This window comes from Euprymna scolopes, chromosome 19 (genome assembly GCF_053919585.1).
Source record: "Euprymna scolopes isolate OS-2025 chromosome 19, ASM5391958v1, whole genome shotgun sequence".
Lineage (NCBI taxonomy): Eukaryota > Metazoa > Mollusca > Cephalopoda > Sepiida > Sepiolidae > Euprymna > Euprymna scolopes.
In genome coordinates this window covers 134,539,978-134,559,361 of record NC_136500.1, presented here as the reverse complement: position 1 = coordinate 134,559,361, position 19,384 = coordinate 134,539,978, and the positions used below count along the sequence as shown (strand labels likewise).

The 19,384-nt window shown below is 34.0% G+C and overlaps 1 protein-coding gene across 2 annotated transcripts in view; it reads left to right on the top strand.

The window, feature by feature from the left end:
* The window catches only part of LOC145239991 (cardioacceleratory peptide receptor-like), a 949,161-nt gene that overhangs the window by 755,002 nt on the left and 174,775 nt on the right, over nucleotides 1-19,384 (top strand). For both annotated transcript variants that reach the window (XM_080103573.1, XM_080103574.1), the window contains exon 6: nucleotides 9,832-9,925. In XM_080103573.1, coding sequence (XP_079959699.1) covers nucleotides 9,832-9,925 — 94 coding nt within the window. The remainder of the gene's footprint in view (nucleotides 1-9,831; nucleotides 9,926-19,384) is intronic.

Below are 19,384 nucleotides of genomic sequence, written 5' to 3'. Positions count from 1 at the left end.
GAATTCTATAACTCCTCAAGGTAAGGGTTCTTTTTGGTTTGGGCAGTGGTGTTTAATCCGTAAAATTTGGCAGCAATTCTTTCGATTTTCTTTTGTTCTCTATGAGAGTTGATAGGGAGTCCATTTGTTAAGATTTCTGGGTGAGTTGGTTTTCAGAGAAAATAGGCGCTTTAAGGTTATTGTTGATGCTTAAGTCATGGTGATTAGCCTTCCACCTTATATGTTTTAGGAAAGTGTTCAAAGCTGGAACAAATTTGTGGATACATTCTTGTTGGGTAGGAATAAGGATATTTTATTATATTTATATGTGTGTGTGTCTATGTGTTTATACACATACACCCCACACATATATATATATGTATATATATATATATATATATATATATATAAATATATATATATATATTAAAAAAGTGTTGAGTAAAATAAAAATGTAAAAATACAAATAAAGAATGCAGCTAAAATTCCTGGAACAAAAAGAAACTAAATTTCTCCTATCGCATACTTAACACCTACATAATCCGACTTCTAAAATGTTTATAATTACAAACCAGAATCTATATATCTATACAAGTGAGCGTATCAGGTTGTCTTTCTCTGTGTCTGTGTGTCTATGTGTGCGTCTGTGCACATTTTCCTACGCAATAACTCTGTCAATTTTAAGTCTACAGACTCGAAATTTGATATACATGGTACTGATATTTGGGAAAATCCTTGTAGTCATATTTCGGCCAGAAAATTGGTGATTATGGGGTCAAATTTCAAGGATTACACCTTTTGAGAAATCTATAATACTTCCCCGACTACTTTGAGTCTAAACACTTGAAATTTTAGATATCGGTAGTTTCGGATAATTTTTTAAAAAAATTCTGGTTTAAACATTTGAAATTTAAAATAAAGAGTATTCAGCGATAAGGCAAGCCTTTTAATCGGTTTGGGTCGAAAATTTTTAGTTACCGATACAAATAAATTCATTTATGTATGTATGTATGCATGTCTGCTTAAAACTTTCGACAGAAGCGACGGATTTTTATAAGATCAATATCGTTTTGAAGTACGACCTTTCACACGACGAATATCGAAAAATTGACTAAAAACATTAATATCTTCACCTTCAACTGGCCACTTTTCTACAGGGGGGTCACCTTTTTCGCCGATATTTGTGAAAGTCATCCTCTCTTTTCGATTGTTTAGCCTTAATTTAAACATAAGTCACTTCCGGTTTTGCGGTAGTCGTAACAGCAAAGACGTAAGTTTTTCCCTTTTCTTTTTCTCCTACGTGGAACGGATTCGAGCCTGCCTTCCTACTACCATTTTTTTCTGCTCAACATACACATCCAAACCCCCAGGTGAACGCCGGGATGAAATGATAGTATTTGTTTTTATTTTTTAAGCATTTATATGCCACAAAACATAAATGAGAATGTTGTGATCAGCCAGTTATTAGTAACTAGCGGCCTCCTCAGATGATATTGCTTATACAAAATGTAGTCCATCAGGCATCTAGCCCGTAAGGCATGACAGTCGTAAATTTTGTATAAGCAATATCGCCTGAAAGATCTGTTTGTACCTAGTAAGTGGCTGAGCGAAACATGCTCATGAATGTGTAGCGATATATTAATTCTCATGTAAAACAAACTACGTTCTACAGTACTGAGCAGGCTTGCATTTACGTCGTTACAATGTAAGTTGCCGTTGTACCCCTGTAAAATCTTAACCTGGAATATATATATATATATATGTATATATATATATATATATATATATATATATATATATATATACATATATATTTATATATATATATATATATATATATATATATATATATAGTAATCAACATACAGTACTGTTTTGCTGTTTCACAGCTCATCAGTGCCGCTAGACAATCACATACCTCATCGAAACCAAACGGCAATCGGAGTTTCTAACCGTTGCGCTATGCGGCTGCTGCTATTGAGGCAGTGAATTAACAATGTTTTTACACACACACACGCACATATATATATATTATAAATGGTAATTAATAAAAACCTTTAAAAAGTGCTCAATACTGTTGTAGAGCAAATATGCTTTTTATTTGTTATTACCGTTGCCTTCATTCCACCATAAACGAATTTTCTGTAAAGTCTGAGGAGGCTACATAACGGTCAAAAAACGTTCGTGTAGCTGAAATATAAATGAAACTGAACAGAAAAAACGGTAAAAAAAAATAAAACACACACACACACACATATATATATATATATATATATATATATATATATATATAGAGAGAGAGAGAGAGACATATATATATATATATAGAGAGAGACATATATATATAAAGAGAGAGAGACAGAGAGAGAGAGAGAGAGAGGGGGAGAGCGGGAGGGGGAGAAAAGAGAGCGATTTCTGAAAAAAGACACTAAAAAACAAACAAAATGGGTTGTAAATTGACGGTCTCCGAATACATTAAAGTTAAGTTATTTTTACTGTGGCAGATTTGTTAGCACTTATCTTAACATGTTGTTCATCAATGCACATGGATAAGGATTCAAAAGATAAAGGGAGAGAAAGAAAGAAATATATGTTTTCTTTACCAGTCTATTCTGCTTTCGGACAGTGATTTGTCAAAGGGCTAAATAACTTGTTCAAGGACAAATGGCATAATGCGCCTCGCAAGCGGATTAGTCATTGTGTAGTATAATCGTCTCCTGGGGATATTTATCCACGCGAGAAATGAAGTCATTATTTATTCAAGTTTATCCGTGCCATTCTAAAATACTTTATGCTTCGGACAATGTTTCCTTTCCTTTTATAAGATCCTTATTCTTTATAAGATATAAGCCGTACAGAGAAATGGAAAGCTTACTAATAGAAGTACGAGAAAACACGATGCAATATCAAAATAAAGTTGTAGATAATAACAGAAACCTGTAAATTCACACTTGTTCGTTCGTCGTTCGACTGTCCGCTCTTTTCTCAATAATTACGTCTTCGAAATTTTGGAAAATTTGCGCAAAAACTAAACATGATATGAGTGAAAGAATACAAGACCGGATTTTTCGGGAAAATCCGGTTGCCCTGCTAGGGGTTCCTCTCTGGTTTAAACGGCTAACATTGACACTTTTTTGCTTATTAAAAAAAAAAAAGAAAATTATGCCTTGAATTTTTATAAAACTTTCTGAAAAGTTGTAACTAACCGATGTCTATTATATAATCTTTTTGTTTAAATTTCGCGATGACTCTTGGGTATGCCCAGGGATTATTTTTAGGGCTTTTAAAAACACTTTATTTCAGGGGACTATTTTACCATATTTGTCCAACATTTTCTCTGTGTGTCTATTTAGCATTTTCGAATGGTGCTGAACTCAAATAAATTTTGGGGATAAATGGGAGGGGGGCAAATGATGGACTTAGTCATTCCTTTTTTTTGCATGGTGCGGAACTCATATTTACATATGTTAAGGCTTAAATCTGCACTGTTTGTTCATTTTCACCAGGATTTGACGTCCCCTGGAGAATTTTGGGGGCTTAATGGGCGAGGAGGGGGGCAAACACTGAACTAAGTATTTTTATGTCTCGTTCACTGTCCACGCACGAAGGGAGCATGCATGCGTCACTGGTTTTATTTCAGATGTGTTCATGACGTTTGTTCTGCAATCTATTTTTTTTTTTTCAAAATACTAGCATTTAATCCCGGCGTTTCCCGAATGTTTGGAAGTGTGTTTAGAAAAAAAAAAACAGTTGTAGTAGCAATACAGGCTCGAACCCGTACCGAAAAGGAGGAAAAGAACGGGAAAACCTGACGTCTTTGCTGTTACGACCACCGCAAAACTGAAATGTCACGCAGATTTTAATTAAGGCTAGACAATCGAAAGGAGAGGATTACTTTCAAAAATATCGGCGAAAAAAGCGACCCCCTGTAGAAAAGTGGCCAGTTGATGGTGATATATTAATGTTTTAGCCAATTTGTTGATATTTGTTGTGCGAAAGGTCGAACTTTAAAACGATGCTGAACTTGTGAAAATCCGACAGACATGCAAAAATACATACGCACATACATTTATATATCGATAACTAATTTTTTTCGACACAAACAGATTAAAAAGCGTGCACTGTCTCTGATCACCCTTTATGTAAAATGTCAAATGTTTAGACCAGAAATTGTCAAATGTTTAGACCAGAAATTGTCAAATGTTTAGACCAAAAACTGTCTGAGTAATTTGGTAGGTACCGAAGCGACAATATTTTTTTTAAACTTTTACCCCTATCATGACCAACTTAACATTTTATGTTTTGGGCTCAAATCAAGTTATGAAGTTAGATCCATGTCCAAGGAACCAACATCTTACATTTCAAGTGCTTAGATCCAAAATTGTCGGAGGAGGTTTGCAGAGTTCTCAAAGGTGAAATCGTTAAACTTTCACCAATGAACAGCCGAATCTCTAGCTGAAAACGGATTACAAATTTTTCCCATAGCTCAGTACCCCGTATATCAAATTTCGCGTCTGTAGACTGGAGTCCTTGCGGTGGAAAATGTACACAGACACACTCACAGACACACAGACAGACACACAGACACGTTCACTTTTATATCTATATTGTTAGATTTTTTTAAATATTTATATGAGAGAATTGTTCCCGTTTGAATACATTTTAGCGCTTATCCAGGTTGCGTTCATTTTTTAACTTTTCATTTATGCAATCATACGGGTGGCATAATTCGATATTGAAAACCCATGCGTTTGTCCCATGGAGTGTTTTTTACTCCAATTTTAACAAATGGCCATAATTCCCAGATGGAAACTAATTCCCCTCCCCCAATCCTAGTACTCCTCTGACACAGAGGATGTATTGCGCACGTGGCATGGTACAGTTCTATCTCAATTTTTCTTGACAGTTAATGGTTATGTTATGAACCCATAATAACTTTCCCTGATATTTGACTTTATAGAAACATTTTATGTTTATATTTAAGAGCATGCATTCATTTTTCTTGATATTTCAATTCATGGAAAACTGTTGTGTTCATATTTAAGAGCTCATATTCATTTTTGTTAATATTTCAATTCATGGAAAGATGTGTTCATATTTAAGATCGCATATTCATTTTCCTTGATATTTGAATTCATGGAAAGCTGTTGTGTTCATATTTAAGAACGCATATTCGTGTTTCTTGATATTTCAATTCATGGAAAGCTTTTGTGTTCACATTTAAGAGCGCATATTAATTTTCCTTGATATTTCAATTCGTGGAAAGCTGTTGTGTTCATATTTAAGAACGCATATTCATTTTTCCTGATATTTCAATTCATGGAAAGCTGTTGTGTTCATATTTAAGAACGCATATTCATTTTTCCTTGATATTTCAATTCCTAGAAAGCTGTTGTGTTCATATTTAAGAACGCATATTCATTTTCCCTGATATTTCAATTCATGGAAAGATGTTGTGTTCATATTTAAGAACGCATATTCATTTTTCCTGATATTTCAATTCATGGAAAGATGTTGTGTTCATATTTAAGAGCTCATATTCATTTTTCCTGATATTTCAATTCATGGAAAGATGTTGTGTTCATATTTAAGAACGCATATTCATTTTTCCTGATATTTCAATTCATGGAAAAATGTTCATATTTAAGAACACATATTAATTTTTCTTGATATTTCTATACAGGAAAAGATGTTGTGTTCATATTTAAGAGCACACATTCATTATTCTTGATATTTCAAATCATGGAAATGTTTTGTGTTTATATTTAACAGCACACATTCATTTTTCTTGATATTTACATTAATGGAAAAATTTTGTTTTCATCATAGATATTTAAAAAATGACGCAAACTAGTGCATCCTGTAGGTATTTTTTTTTAAATAAATGTTATCTAAATCTAAGTTCTTTTTCCAACATTTCTCCTTAGCTTTATAATTCATTTTATTTTATTATTTCATATTTATATGAGCACGCTACTAGTGTTTTAAACTGTTCAACACGGACTACAGATATATCCTAAACCAACAGAATTACTCCATTTTACAAAATCCATCCATGCTTCTGTTCTGTCTCGAAAGACAAAGATACCCCTTACGGGCCGTAGCGCGTGTAATTGTGAGGCAATGATTGCGCAATCCCTAACCACACCTCTCCTGAATCGCACTGTTTGAGTCCAGTGGCAAGAAGAGGATCAGGACGACTGGAAACAATGCCGATATAAGCAAAGAGCACATTCAGCACCTGAAAGCCTCAAATGGTAACCCATTTAGTACTGACTACGTTCAGCGTTGCTTAACTTCGGTGATCCAGCGGGAACCTGCGTGTCACCGTGATTATGTTGTATTTTACAAAATAAGTACACTATAAACAGTTTTTGTATCGGGGTGTATGAACACGCTATGGGACTAACTATGTTTGTACACCCAGCTGCCTAACGCAAGGTTTACGTAGGCTTTAAGCAGCAGATAACATACACATGTAGCATAAAATTCTCCTACATGAAATGGACTGAATAAAATTATATTTAGTGTGTCGTCGTTTCAATAAATAAATTTGCTACATGTGAAACAGATCGATTTTAATCAATCAAGATTAATTTTCTTATTATTTTAGTATTTGATCGACTATAAAACCGACGAAAGGTTTATCTGAGGATGAAAAAGCCAAGCTTATGAGGTGCGCCGGAATAAGGGGTTATGTAGTGAGATATTTGTTCACATTACATTTTTTCTGCATGTTCTAATAGTTCTTGTCTCATAGGAAATAAAAACAATAAATAAACGATAAACAAAACGCGATAATTTTGTGAGCGTTTAAAAACATGTTTTACAAGCGCGGGTACCCGGCGTTGCCCAGGTGTTTACACGTGTCTGTGTGTGTTGGGGGGGTAAATCAATTAAAATAATGAGCAAATAACCTTGTTTAAATATTATTAAAATAAACAATTAACAACATGATGTAAATGAACGATGTTAACATTTCTTAAAATCGGAAAAACAAAAACTAAAAAAGAAAACGCGAACAGTATGGGACAAAACTAAAAAAAACGAAACAAAAAAAAAAACGAAAGTGATGCAAACTGAAAAATTAAAATAAAAAGGTTAGTGTGTTGGGGGAGGTAGATGGAAATAAAAATAATAACCAGGGTTAAATATTAAAAAAACGAACAAGAATGAATAGCGGAACAAGTTTTGGGAGAGAGAGAGTTAGACTCGAACCCAGAGTCTTGAAGTTAATACATTGAGGACATAGCATTACGCCACGAAGATATATACTTTAGGAGAGCCGAAAATAAGCGTTTAAAAACCCAGGATATTTTGTAGGTCAAATATCGCGCCATAGCAGCAGCATCAGTCGCAGAGAAAAACGAATTCACAGCTCTATTTTTTAAAGATAAAAGTGACTGAAATAAAAGATATTTACGACGTCGTTTCGTAATTGTTAGATATTATCATCTAGCTGGAATATAAAAAGTAATAAGAATGAGCGAAGAAGCCGAGATGCAGCCGGGAAAGAAACCTTTGCCGGACATGCAAAAAAAAATGCACAAACAAAAAAAAAACACACACACACATTTTCGCTTTTATATATTACATTATTTATATCTTTTCTATGACTGTGTTATCATTGTATAGTGATATAACCAGCTTTGATGGCTACGGTTTTGGTTTCAGTTTCGATTCCAGCTGATGGTACCAAAATATTTTTTTTTACTCTTGAAATCATGACTCTAGTATAATATAGACGAAATCTGCACGAATTAAAATACCATATTTTCGCGTATTTTACGAAAGGGAAAATCCGGGCGCCCAACCTCGCTAGTAAACAATAAACAAAACCAGATAATAATTGAATAAGCTGATTTATTATGTATATCTTCTTTCCTGTGACCCTATCGTCATAGTAAAATTATGTTCGTCCATTTTTTTCTGTTGTAATTTGAATCAAAAAGGAAACACCTTTATTTAGTTTATGTTTTTATTGTTTTTCGAAAAAAATGCAAATAATTACGGACTTCATTGTATGTATTTAAGGCCGAGATGCTGCATTATTGTGTTTTTAGTTTAAATATTATGTTAAGAAGAACGTTTTTGCGGATTTTTAAATTTTGATTTCAAATGATGTATTTTCAAATAAGTTTTAGTTATAATACCTTTCATTCTATATCAGTTTAAATGCGTTCCCCGCTTTATCTAATCCTTTAAATTACAATATTTTTAATATTTTATATTCTCCTCAGAACGTATAATACAGATAGAAAAAAAAGCTAATCCCCACACTTTTCTTAATTTAATTTAAACTAGGCCGAAAAGCTGCGTAAACAGTTCGAGATATCAAACAAGTGTTTGACCCATAAATCACTATACACAAAGCATAATGGTGATTTTAGAAATTTCGCAGCGCGAGAGAAGTCTTGAAGATGATGAGTGTCTTGGTCAGCGATCGGATGTTGCCAACGATCAATTAATGAGCCATAGTCAAAGCCAACCCACGCACAACTTTTCGAGAACTTGCTTCTAAATGAGACTGAAGTATTTGACTATTTCTAACTGCTTGAGAAAGAGTGGAAAGACCAAAAACGTTGATGAATGGGTACCTCACAAATTGAACTACAACCTAACAAACACTGTTATCAAGTGTTATCTTCCTTCTTATACATAACAGAAACGGCCAATTCTCGACTGAGTCCTGACTTGCGATAGAAAAGTGGTCTCTTTACGACAACCGGCGACACTCAGTTCAGTTGTTAGATATCACGACACTTCTTAAAGCCAGAGTTACATTAAGAGAATGTCATGCTAACTGCTTCATTGTCTATAACAGGTTTCATGATCACAGTTTTTATAATGCAGGCAAAACCATTACAGCGAATAGATGAAAGGCACAAATAACTTCGATAACAACACCCAGCATTAATCAACAAAACAGGCCCAATTCTCCTCCACGACAATGCTCGACTGCACGTTGCAAAACCGATCCTACAGAAGTTGAACAAATAAGGCTACGACACCCTGTCTTTTATAGGCGCTCGTCAGGTGCTCGTCTGAACTGCAATCTCTGCCCCCCCACGCCAATCATTTACAAAAAACACCCGTCTACCTGAATCCACTTTCAAAAACTTTCCCCACTCTTTATCTATGCCTAAATCAAAACGTAGATTCCATGAACAAAACTTCTTTCTTAGAACTGCACGCATGTGGAACTCTGTCCCGTCTGCCTGCTTCCCTACAGCATTGGATGTCTTCAAGTCAAACATAAACAAATTCCTGATGAACCGGCCCCTTAACTATACACTCTAAAATATCCACATTAACGTACTGTACTTACAATAACCCTTATCCATGAGTGACTTCTGGCCCTTGATAAGTGGTGACCCCCTAGTAAAAAAAAAAAAAAAAAAAAAAAAAGAATCATCTTCTCCAGACCTCTCACCTAGTAAGGCCTACTTTTTCAAGCCTATTGTCAACTTTTCCAAAGCTAAGCGATATCAAAATTCCTTATCATCGTCAGCCGAAATCACAACTTTTACGTTACTGGCACTAATACACTTGTGTTGCGTTGGAAGAAATACGTGTTAATTCTGATGTCACTTATTTCGATCCAAAGATTTTTTTTTGAATCGAAAATATTTTCATGGGAATTTAAAAGTAAAAAAAAAACCGCAAGAACTTCCTTGTCACTCTGATAATCATACGACTATGTTGTTGGTGTTTTAAAGTTTAGAAGAAACATTCCCATTCATCGCGCTTAATACAAAGTGTTTTTTTTCCTATACAAACAGATAACAATTTAGTAAAATGTCCTCTGTGTATGTTATTAACAGAAATCATATATATTTCTATTTCTCGCAGGAAGTTGTCGTGTTTGCGTCGACTTACGTTCTCGTTTCTCTGAGTTTGGACCGATTAGACGCAATCGCAAGACCGTTGAGATTCACCGGAAGTGGTATGTATTGATTTATGTCATTACAATATATATATATATATATATATATATATATATATATATATATATATATATATATATATATATATATATACATTTTATAACTTATATATATATATATATATATATATATATATAGTAAGTTATAAAATGTATATGACGATTAAGCTACACTGAAGCGTCCTAGAATGGGGAAAACGCGGAACATTCAGTGTAGCTTAATCGCCATATATATTTTATAACTTACTAACTAGATCTCCCTACGTATTGAGCACTTTTGATGTAAATACGTAAAGTTTACGCATAAATCTATACTTTCGTATATTAATTTTATGTGAGTAAATTAAGTAGTTATATATATGTATATATATATATATACCTATCCACATGTATATACATAATATATATATATATAGATAGATAGATAGATATACAAATATCTATATATATATATATATCTATATATATGCATACACTTATATATATGTGTAAGTGTATGCACATATATATATATATCTATCTATCTATATATATAGATATATATATATATGCATACACTTACACACACCCACACACACACACACAGATATATATATATATATATATATATATATATATATATATAATATTCCATGCATCAACACACGTTATGAAGATATATATGCTATGTAATTTATCGATTTTCGATATATACTTAAATGTTGGCCAACACGTCTAAAAGAGATTGGTTATAAGTTATGATAATATGTCAAAACATAATGAAAATGTATCAAACATTTTACAAACACCAGTTTAAATTTTACGTCCTGACCGGTCCAGTGGTGTTGCCTGTTCAGTGTAAACATACATATACATATTCTATAACCTTTATCCTTTACAATTAAAAATACTATCTATACGTGATGGGCCATCATCATTCATGATTTGGTCATGATCGATTCAATGGCGTCGGCTATACGACAGTATATATACATAGGTTATGCCCTTGATCCTTAATATTTGACCTTGAAATATAGTGTGCACTATAGGTGGTGGACTATCATCATTCAGTTTTGTTCATGATAAGTCTAGTGGAGTGGGTTGTAGGATAGTTTTACACAGAAATACACGAACACTTTACTACTAATATATATATATATATATATTTATATATATATATACATATATATAATTATATTTTACTATAAGAATTAAATACGTACAGACACTAGTGTTTCATCCGTTCGAAAATCTTCAGTGCAGGGTGTCACGATTAATACCAGTCGATTTGAACCCCGCAACACGAGACATCTCCGACTCGATTGGCGACGACCTAATCCATTCGGCTACCATTAACCGCGTGAATAAACGTTGAATTTAAACATCTTATTTTTAAATGTTCATGTTACGTCAGTCAAACAGTGATCTAATCGTTATACGATGATCTATGCATAAGAGCTTAATTGACCGACTTTAATTCAACTGAAAGTGCTCTCCGATAAGAAACGAATTTCTTAAAGGGGCTATCATATATATATATATATATATATATATATATATATATATATATATAATTATTTTTTACTATAATAATTAAATACCTACAGATACTAGTGTTTCATCCTTTCGGGAATCTTCAGTGCAGGGTGTCACGATTACTACCAGTCGAACGATTCGAACCCCGTATCACGAGACATCTCTGGCTCGATTAGACCTAATCCATTCGGCTACCATTAACCGCTTGAAATAACGTTGAATTTTAAACATCTTGATTTTAAGTGTTCATTTACGTCAGTACGACAGTGATCTAATCGTTATACGATGATCTACGCATAAGAGCTAAATTGACCGACTTTAATTCAACTGAAAGTGCTCAACGATAAGAAACGAATTTCTTAAAGGGGCTATCACACACACATATATATATATATATATATATAATTATTTTTTACTATAATAATTAAATACCTACACACACTAGTGGTTCATCCTTTCGGGAATCTTCAGTGCAGGGTGTCACGATTACTAACAGTCGAACGATTCGAACTCCGTATCACGAGACATCTCTGGCTCGATTAGCGGAGACCTAATCCATTCGGCTACCATTAACCGCTTGAAATAACGTTGAATTTTAAACATCTTGATTTTAAGTGTTCATTTACGTCAGTCAGACAGTGATCTAATCGTTATACGATGATCTACGCACCAGGCAGTGATCTAATCGTTATACGATGATCTACGCATATATATATATATATATATATATATATATATATATATATATATATATATATATATATATAAGAACAAGTACTTGTGTTGAAGTTTTCGTTTGTATTTTAACTCGAGTTTCTTTTTTACTTTATACTTAAGAAATTAAAGGTGTTGATTAATACATACGTTATTTCCATTTATAACAAAATATTACTATGCATCAATTAAAATATAATATTTTACAACCAGCTAATCTACATATCTATAAAAGTGGAAGTGTCTGTGTGTGTGTGTCTGTGTGTGTGTATTTCCTTACACAATAATTCTGTCAATTTTCAGTCTACAGACTCGAAATTTTATATACAGGATACTGAGATTTGGAAAAATATTTGTGATCATTATTCGGCCAAAGGGTCGTAATAGGGGTCAAAGTTTAAAAAATTGACCGCTTATTTGTGCTCCACATACACCTCCAAACACTCAGCAACGCCGGGCTTAAATGCTAGTAGTCTTATATATTCCCTATTTCTATTTTCTATTTGTTCGATTTCGTGAAAAAAAAACTTATTATTATTTCTTGATATTAGACAACGTTATAAAAAAGTTTTGGCTGATAGATCCTTCTTTATTGCCTTAAGTCTGATCTCATATGCATTAAGAAGCGAGATAAATAAAAAAAGACATTGCTAAATCTGCTGCAACGGCTGAGTTTTTTTAAGTGAGATCACCAACGTTTCGCCCATGCCAATCTCCTTTATCTTAATAAAGCAACACTTTGCTAATTTATCATGTCACAATAATAATTAACGTGACACGAGCGCTAAAACTGCTATTTTACTTTTTTTATAAATAGGTTTAAATGTACATGTAAATGCTAAATAGACTAAGCATGCTGGGGCCTCCCTCCATGAGTGAAAAAAATTAATCTCACCATAACTCATGTTTGTGGAAAATTAAAAAAAAAAAAAGCTCATACAAAAAAACAAATGAACTATTTGGGAAGAATTGTACCCCTATGATGCCCCTCAGGGGGGGAAACCAGAGTTATCAACGAAAAATCTGTTTTCACAAAAATTTAGTTTCACCATGACTAATGTTTGTGCAAATTTTCAAAAATTTCCAAGCGTGGTTATTGAGAAAAGTGCAAATAATCGAACGGATTGACTGGAGTAAATTACTAGGTCCAATCCTTCCTTTGTCGGGAACCAAAAATAATTTTAATATTAAAAATTCATTCTTTAATATACCGTGCACATATGTTTACATGGGCACACACACAGACAAAAACACATACACACACACGCACGCGCACACACGCACGCGCACACACGCACACACACACACGCACACACCCCCACACATATATATATATATAGTTTGGGCCCGTTTTTTGGGGGTCACCTGTATGTGTATATATATATGTATATATATATATATATATATATATATATATATACATACAGGTGACCCCCAAAAAACGGGCCCAAACTATAATTAGGCCCCGTTTTTTAGTGTTTTGTCTAAATGAAATGAAACTTTGGTCATAACTAGTTCATTATATTTTAAACATCACATAAAAACACTAGGGTCTTTGGGCTTTTTTTTTCTCCTTTGACTCTAAAATGCTCGAATAAACAATTGAATGTCCTCTGATTTTGGGGGGTCACTCTGTATATATATATATATATATATATATATATATATATATATATATATATATATAAAAGTTTATATATACAAAAGTTTCTATTGCAAATTTCAACATATTGCCCATCCTACTGTTTTTTTAAGCATGTCAAAATATTCAATTCTTACACCACCTGTTTCGTAGCACAGAATCTTTCATGAAATTATTGTCAATGTTTGAACTATTTCGCACGTACTCATCAGAAGAATGGTAAGTCATCAACTTTAAAAGAAAATACATGACCTTGATTACAACTCATCTTTCAAACTGTAGCGCATTACCTCTTAAAGCTAGAATGGCTGTGTGAATCAGTCGCTATTGATACAGCCGCCCTGTTTTCATTCTGAATGTATTCGCTTTGTTTTCTCGCCTAGTGTTTATTGTTTATTTTTATGTTACTCTCTCTGTCCTGCTGTCTAGTGTTTATTGTTTATTTTTATGTTACTCTCTCTGTCCTGCTGTCGATCATACTTTTCAACGGGAAGCCACTGACAGTAAAGCATGAATGGAAATAAAAATTATGAATCTTGACTTCACATTGAACACTTTACACGTTTTAAAATGTGTGGTACACCTAGGAACATTGAACGTCGAATACGCTTCCTGAACTGTGATCTAGCCTTCAGCCTCTGTCCCACCAACGAAATGTTTCATCCCTCTGTCTGTTCTAAGAGTATTTTAATGGTGAATGCTCTGACGAACTGCAAGCATTTGTGCCTTCACGACGCAAATACCCTAGACAAACCTGACAAGCAGCTAAATTCCACCCCTACACAGTATACATCTCTAGATGTAGGAGAACTTTCTACTCCATAGTTTCTTTCCCAGAACCGCTAGACTTTGAAATTCCATTCCGGATCCTTGCTTCCCTAACTGTACTGGCATGCAGAAACTCAAGTGTAACCTTAACCGACATCTTGCTGGCCAACTCTCTAGATAGTACCCCAATATCTTATGTTCCGGATAGTACCTCCCTACACTAAAGTGGTAATGTGCCTTGTTTGGGGTTAAAATGTAATAAAAAAATTCAAATATTACGTTGCCTAATTACTTAATTAAATAACACACACATACACACACATATATATATATATGTTATTTAATTAAGTAATTATATATATATATATATATATATATATATATATATATATATATATATAAATGAAGCAATTTAATCTCTAACTCAACATGACGATGTGGATTCACCAACATTCATAGTTTAATGATGTTGTTGCTTGCACTATATAGAAAATATGTTTTCATCAACGAAAATTCCATCAACATATGCTGAGGTGGCACTTTTGATCGAATGGTTTTGAGGTACGATAGTCTTTGTAATGATCTTTGTATTAAGTGACATCACGTTCAGCCCAAATCTCAACTGCGTAAGCCGGCATGCCCAGTCTCTAAAGATGGCCGATTGAAACGGCCATAATGCCTTATCGACATAGATGTGAAGATATGCATTTCTCAAATCGAGAAGTGACACATTGTCTCCTTATTGCAACCACTCTCTCGGTTTCGGTACGTACACTTCTATCTTGGCAGTTCGAGCATTCACAAACAAAGCATACTTTAATATAACCGCGCACACATGTTTACATGAGTAAACACACACATACACACAGCATATATATATATATATATATATATATATATATATATATATGTATGTATGTGTGTGTGTGTGTGTGTAAATAACCATCAGCTTATATTTCAAATTTCAAGATATTGCCCATCCTATTGTTTATTTTTTAAGCATGTTAAAATGTTCCATTCTTGACACCACCTCTTTCGTTGCACAGAATCTTTCATGAAATTATTGTCAATTTTTGAACTAATTCGCCCTTACTCATAATCAGAATAGTAAGTAATCAACTTTAAAACACAATACATGGGCTTGATAACAACTCTTGTTTTTGGTCATGATATCTATTTAGTTTCACACTGTCACGCGTTAACTCTTTAAGCTAGAATGAGTTTTCGAACACGATGTACAATTAGTCGTTATTTAGACTGGCGCCTTGCTTTCATTCTGAATGTATGAGCTTTGTTTTCTCGTCGATTGTCGATTGGTTATATTTTGTTTGCTCTCTCTGCTGTCGATAGACTTTTCAACGCGACGCTGATGACAGTAAAGTATGAATGAAAAGAAAAATAATGAATCTTGACTTCAAGTTGAACACTGTACACGTTTTAAAACGTGTGGCACACGTACGATCATTGAACCTAGCATAGGCTTAAACTTTTGATATTAAACACGAATATTACGTTGCCTAGTTAATTAATTAAATAACATATATATTAATATAGCAATTTTATTTCTCTAACTGAACATGACGATGTGAATTAAAGTAAATTCATAGTCAAAAGATGTTCTTGCTCGTGCTATGAAGAAACTATATTTTTATCAACGAAAATGTCATCAACATATGCTGGGTAGCACTTTTGATCGAATGGTTTTCAGGTGCAATAGCATATGTAATGATATTCATAGTAAGTTACGTCTCATTCAACCAAAATCTCAACCGCTTAAGCCAGCAGTGCCAGTCTCTAAAACCAACCGTTTGAAACCGTCATAGTGCCTTATCGACATAGATTTGAAGATACGCACTTCGCAAATCGAGAAGTGGCACATAGACGTCTAATCGATACCACTTTCTCACTTTCTGTGCGCACACTTCTATAGTGGCAGTGCAAGCATCCACAAAATCGTAAAATTCACAATAGTCCAGCACTGGGTGCACATTCTGCTTCTGTTCCTGCATGGCCGTCATCAAGAGTATTAGACTCGAGGTGTGGACCAAGTTCTTCTAGGTATGGCAACAACCATCATATTCGTCGCAACTCTACGAGCTATTTCTCATAGGAATTTAATGCATAATGACGTACCGCATATTTTTTTCATCTTGTTAATAACCTCGCTTGGTTATGAACCATTTGCCCCCTTCCATGATGTATTCCATTTATTTTTACGGCGATCATATATCATGTTAAAATTCGGCTCGTTAATTGCGATGGCATCGCACCTGTTCAGGTCACCAAAACATTATTTTCTACTAATTCCTAAGTTCTGTGCCATCGTATGTATGCTTGCTGTCCAGCTACTGTCTTTCACACTTACTTGCACATGGTAAACTTTCATGCATTCTATTCGCCAAAATTTCTATAATTGGCAGCTTTGCTTCGAGCTTTAACCACACTGTAACACACATAATAATTGTATCGTAAATGGCGGTTTGATGACTTTTTTTGACGATTTTCATTTCGAATTTCCACGAAGACGTTTTATATGACCAAGACAATTTGTTTCAAATTCTTTACCTTTCAGAAAAAACATGCTCCATAGTTGTTGCGACGCCCATCTGCATTCTCTAAGGAGCTCAGAGCACTGTAACAACGCTTCGGATTGTCTTTTAGATTGTAATGTAAGTACGTACTTATTAAGCGATAGATAAATTGTCAATTGCTTATAGATAAAGGCAGTTACGGAAGATTTGAGTTATGAATTATTACGATCTAACCAGTATGTTTACGTTTATTAAAAAAGTCTGTAATCTCATTAATAACCTACTATTTCGACCTTGGTCTGGAAATTAAACATTAGACCGTATGTGCCTTTATGAAACCCCGCCGGTACGTCGCGTCACCCAGTAAGCCCTTCTTCAGTGCGTTGGTTGAATCGTCTTTGCTGCAATGTCCACAAGGCCGGATCTTCTGTGATCGTCTACAGATTTCGTCTTCGGAGATACCGGGTGCTTGTTGACGGAAGCAGTTTCACAAGTGAAAACAAATAATGATTCAAACATCAGCACATCAGCAAATCGAAAATTTTGAATAAACAAAAACTCCAGAGATTGGGTTATATGGAATGTATTAAAAGAAAACCATAAAAGAAATATATACAAACATATGTACAGTTTGGAGTATGAATTTGTAAGCAAGCATTTAAACTTCTAAGTGGGGATTCCTCTTGCTGGAATTCACAGTTCTATTAATTTAACCCTTTTTAGTTATCGGGCAATAGGCGAGGGGGGAGAGAGAGAAGAGGTGAGGTGACTTGACTCTCGGACTTGTTTTTGCTCCGCTTCTCTTGGTCTCCTCTTCTGTTCTGTTTTGCTCTGACTCTCTTGGTCTTTATATAGTAGAGCACTGGGCGGGGCGGCAATTCCAAATTCCTTCCCGACCAATCAGAGTGCTCGATAATCAAATCGTCTGATTCTCTCTCATTGGATAATTCGACTGGTGACAAAAATTGGCCACCTCCCACAATCCAAGAATAATTCTAACTCCTCCCCGATCAATCAAAAACGCCCGATGGAAAATAACCAGTTTTCTCTAATTGGATAATTTCCAAACTGCGTAATAATCGATAACCGCGTAAGTAATAAAACTGCGTCCAAAAAAATATGCTTCGTGAATTCTGCCCTTAGATGTGACACTTGTCATTATCAAAGGAAATAAACAAATTATTATTCCTGTTAACATCTCGACAAAATATGTTATTGAAAATTGTCGGTGGCAAAAATCTCTTGATTTATATTTCAAAACTGCGATTCGGTTTGAGAACGAAAACATTAGGAATGTTATTTTGGGTTCAAATGGTTTTATCAGAGTCATACCAAATCATGTAATATTTGATTCGACAAACATTCTTTGAAGCCGACAAATGCGTGTGTGAAATTTTAATTCCAAAGAAATTATTTATCTTTGTTTTGAACTTGTGACAAATATATTTTGTGACGCCAACAAATGTAGTTTTTAGTTCAAAGCAAAAACATAATCTATCTGTTGTTGTTCTAGCTGACACATGAATTGTGTCCCTGAAACGGTCGGCGAACTCTTTGAACCTGACTAATGCGTACATGCGAATTCAAATCAGAGAAAAAATATCAACAATCGAATTATGCTTTGAATTCGTTCGAACATTTCAACTTGGCTGAAGCACTTATTCCGTTTCAAGTGTCAAAGTGTATAAAAAAAAAAAACAGAATTGGAATTCAGCGAGGTCTTTTTCGATGTCGGCCCGGGACAAAAAAATATTAACATATATCTTTTAGTTAACCGGTGTTGCCCGGAATAAGATCTTAACATCTATCTTTCAATTACCCGATATTGCCCGGGATAAAAGATTAACGTTAAATAAAAGCGTCACATCGACCCTAATGGTCTGATGCTGCCTCTCTTTTGTGTTACACCTTGGATGGAAGGAATCTGATAATAAATCTCTTATTACATGTGGTCATGAATATTCCAAAAAAATTCTTGGCTAATCTTTATTTTAAAGCAATTTGCTTTTATGCTAGAAGCTTGTAGTTGTCGATTATTGCCCTGCAATGTTTGTTCCTGAACTGTTATTGTTATTCCCTTTACTTAACCGTATTTTTTTTAACATATGACTATTTCTAAGATTGTTGAATATATCTTTGTTAAAGTATTTGCTGATTTGCCGTCATTTGATATGATGACTTGACATAACTTGCAGACAGATTCATTTTATTCATGAAAATGACATGAAAATATATCTAGCAGAAACGGTTCGTCATAATCGTTGATTACTATTGACAATATGTAAGTTT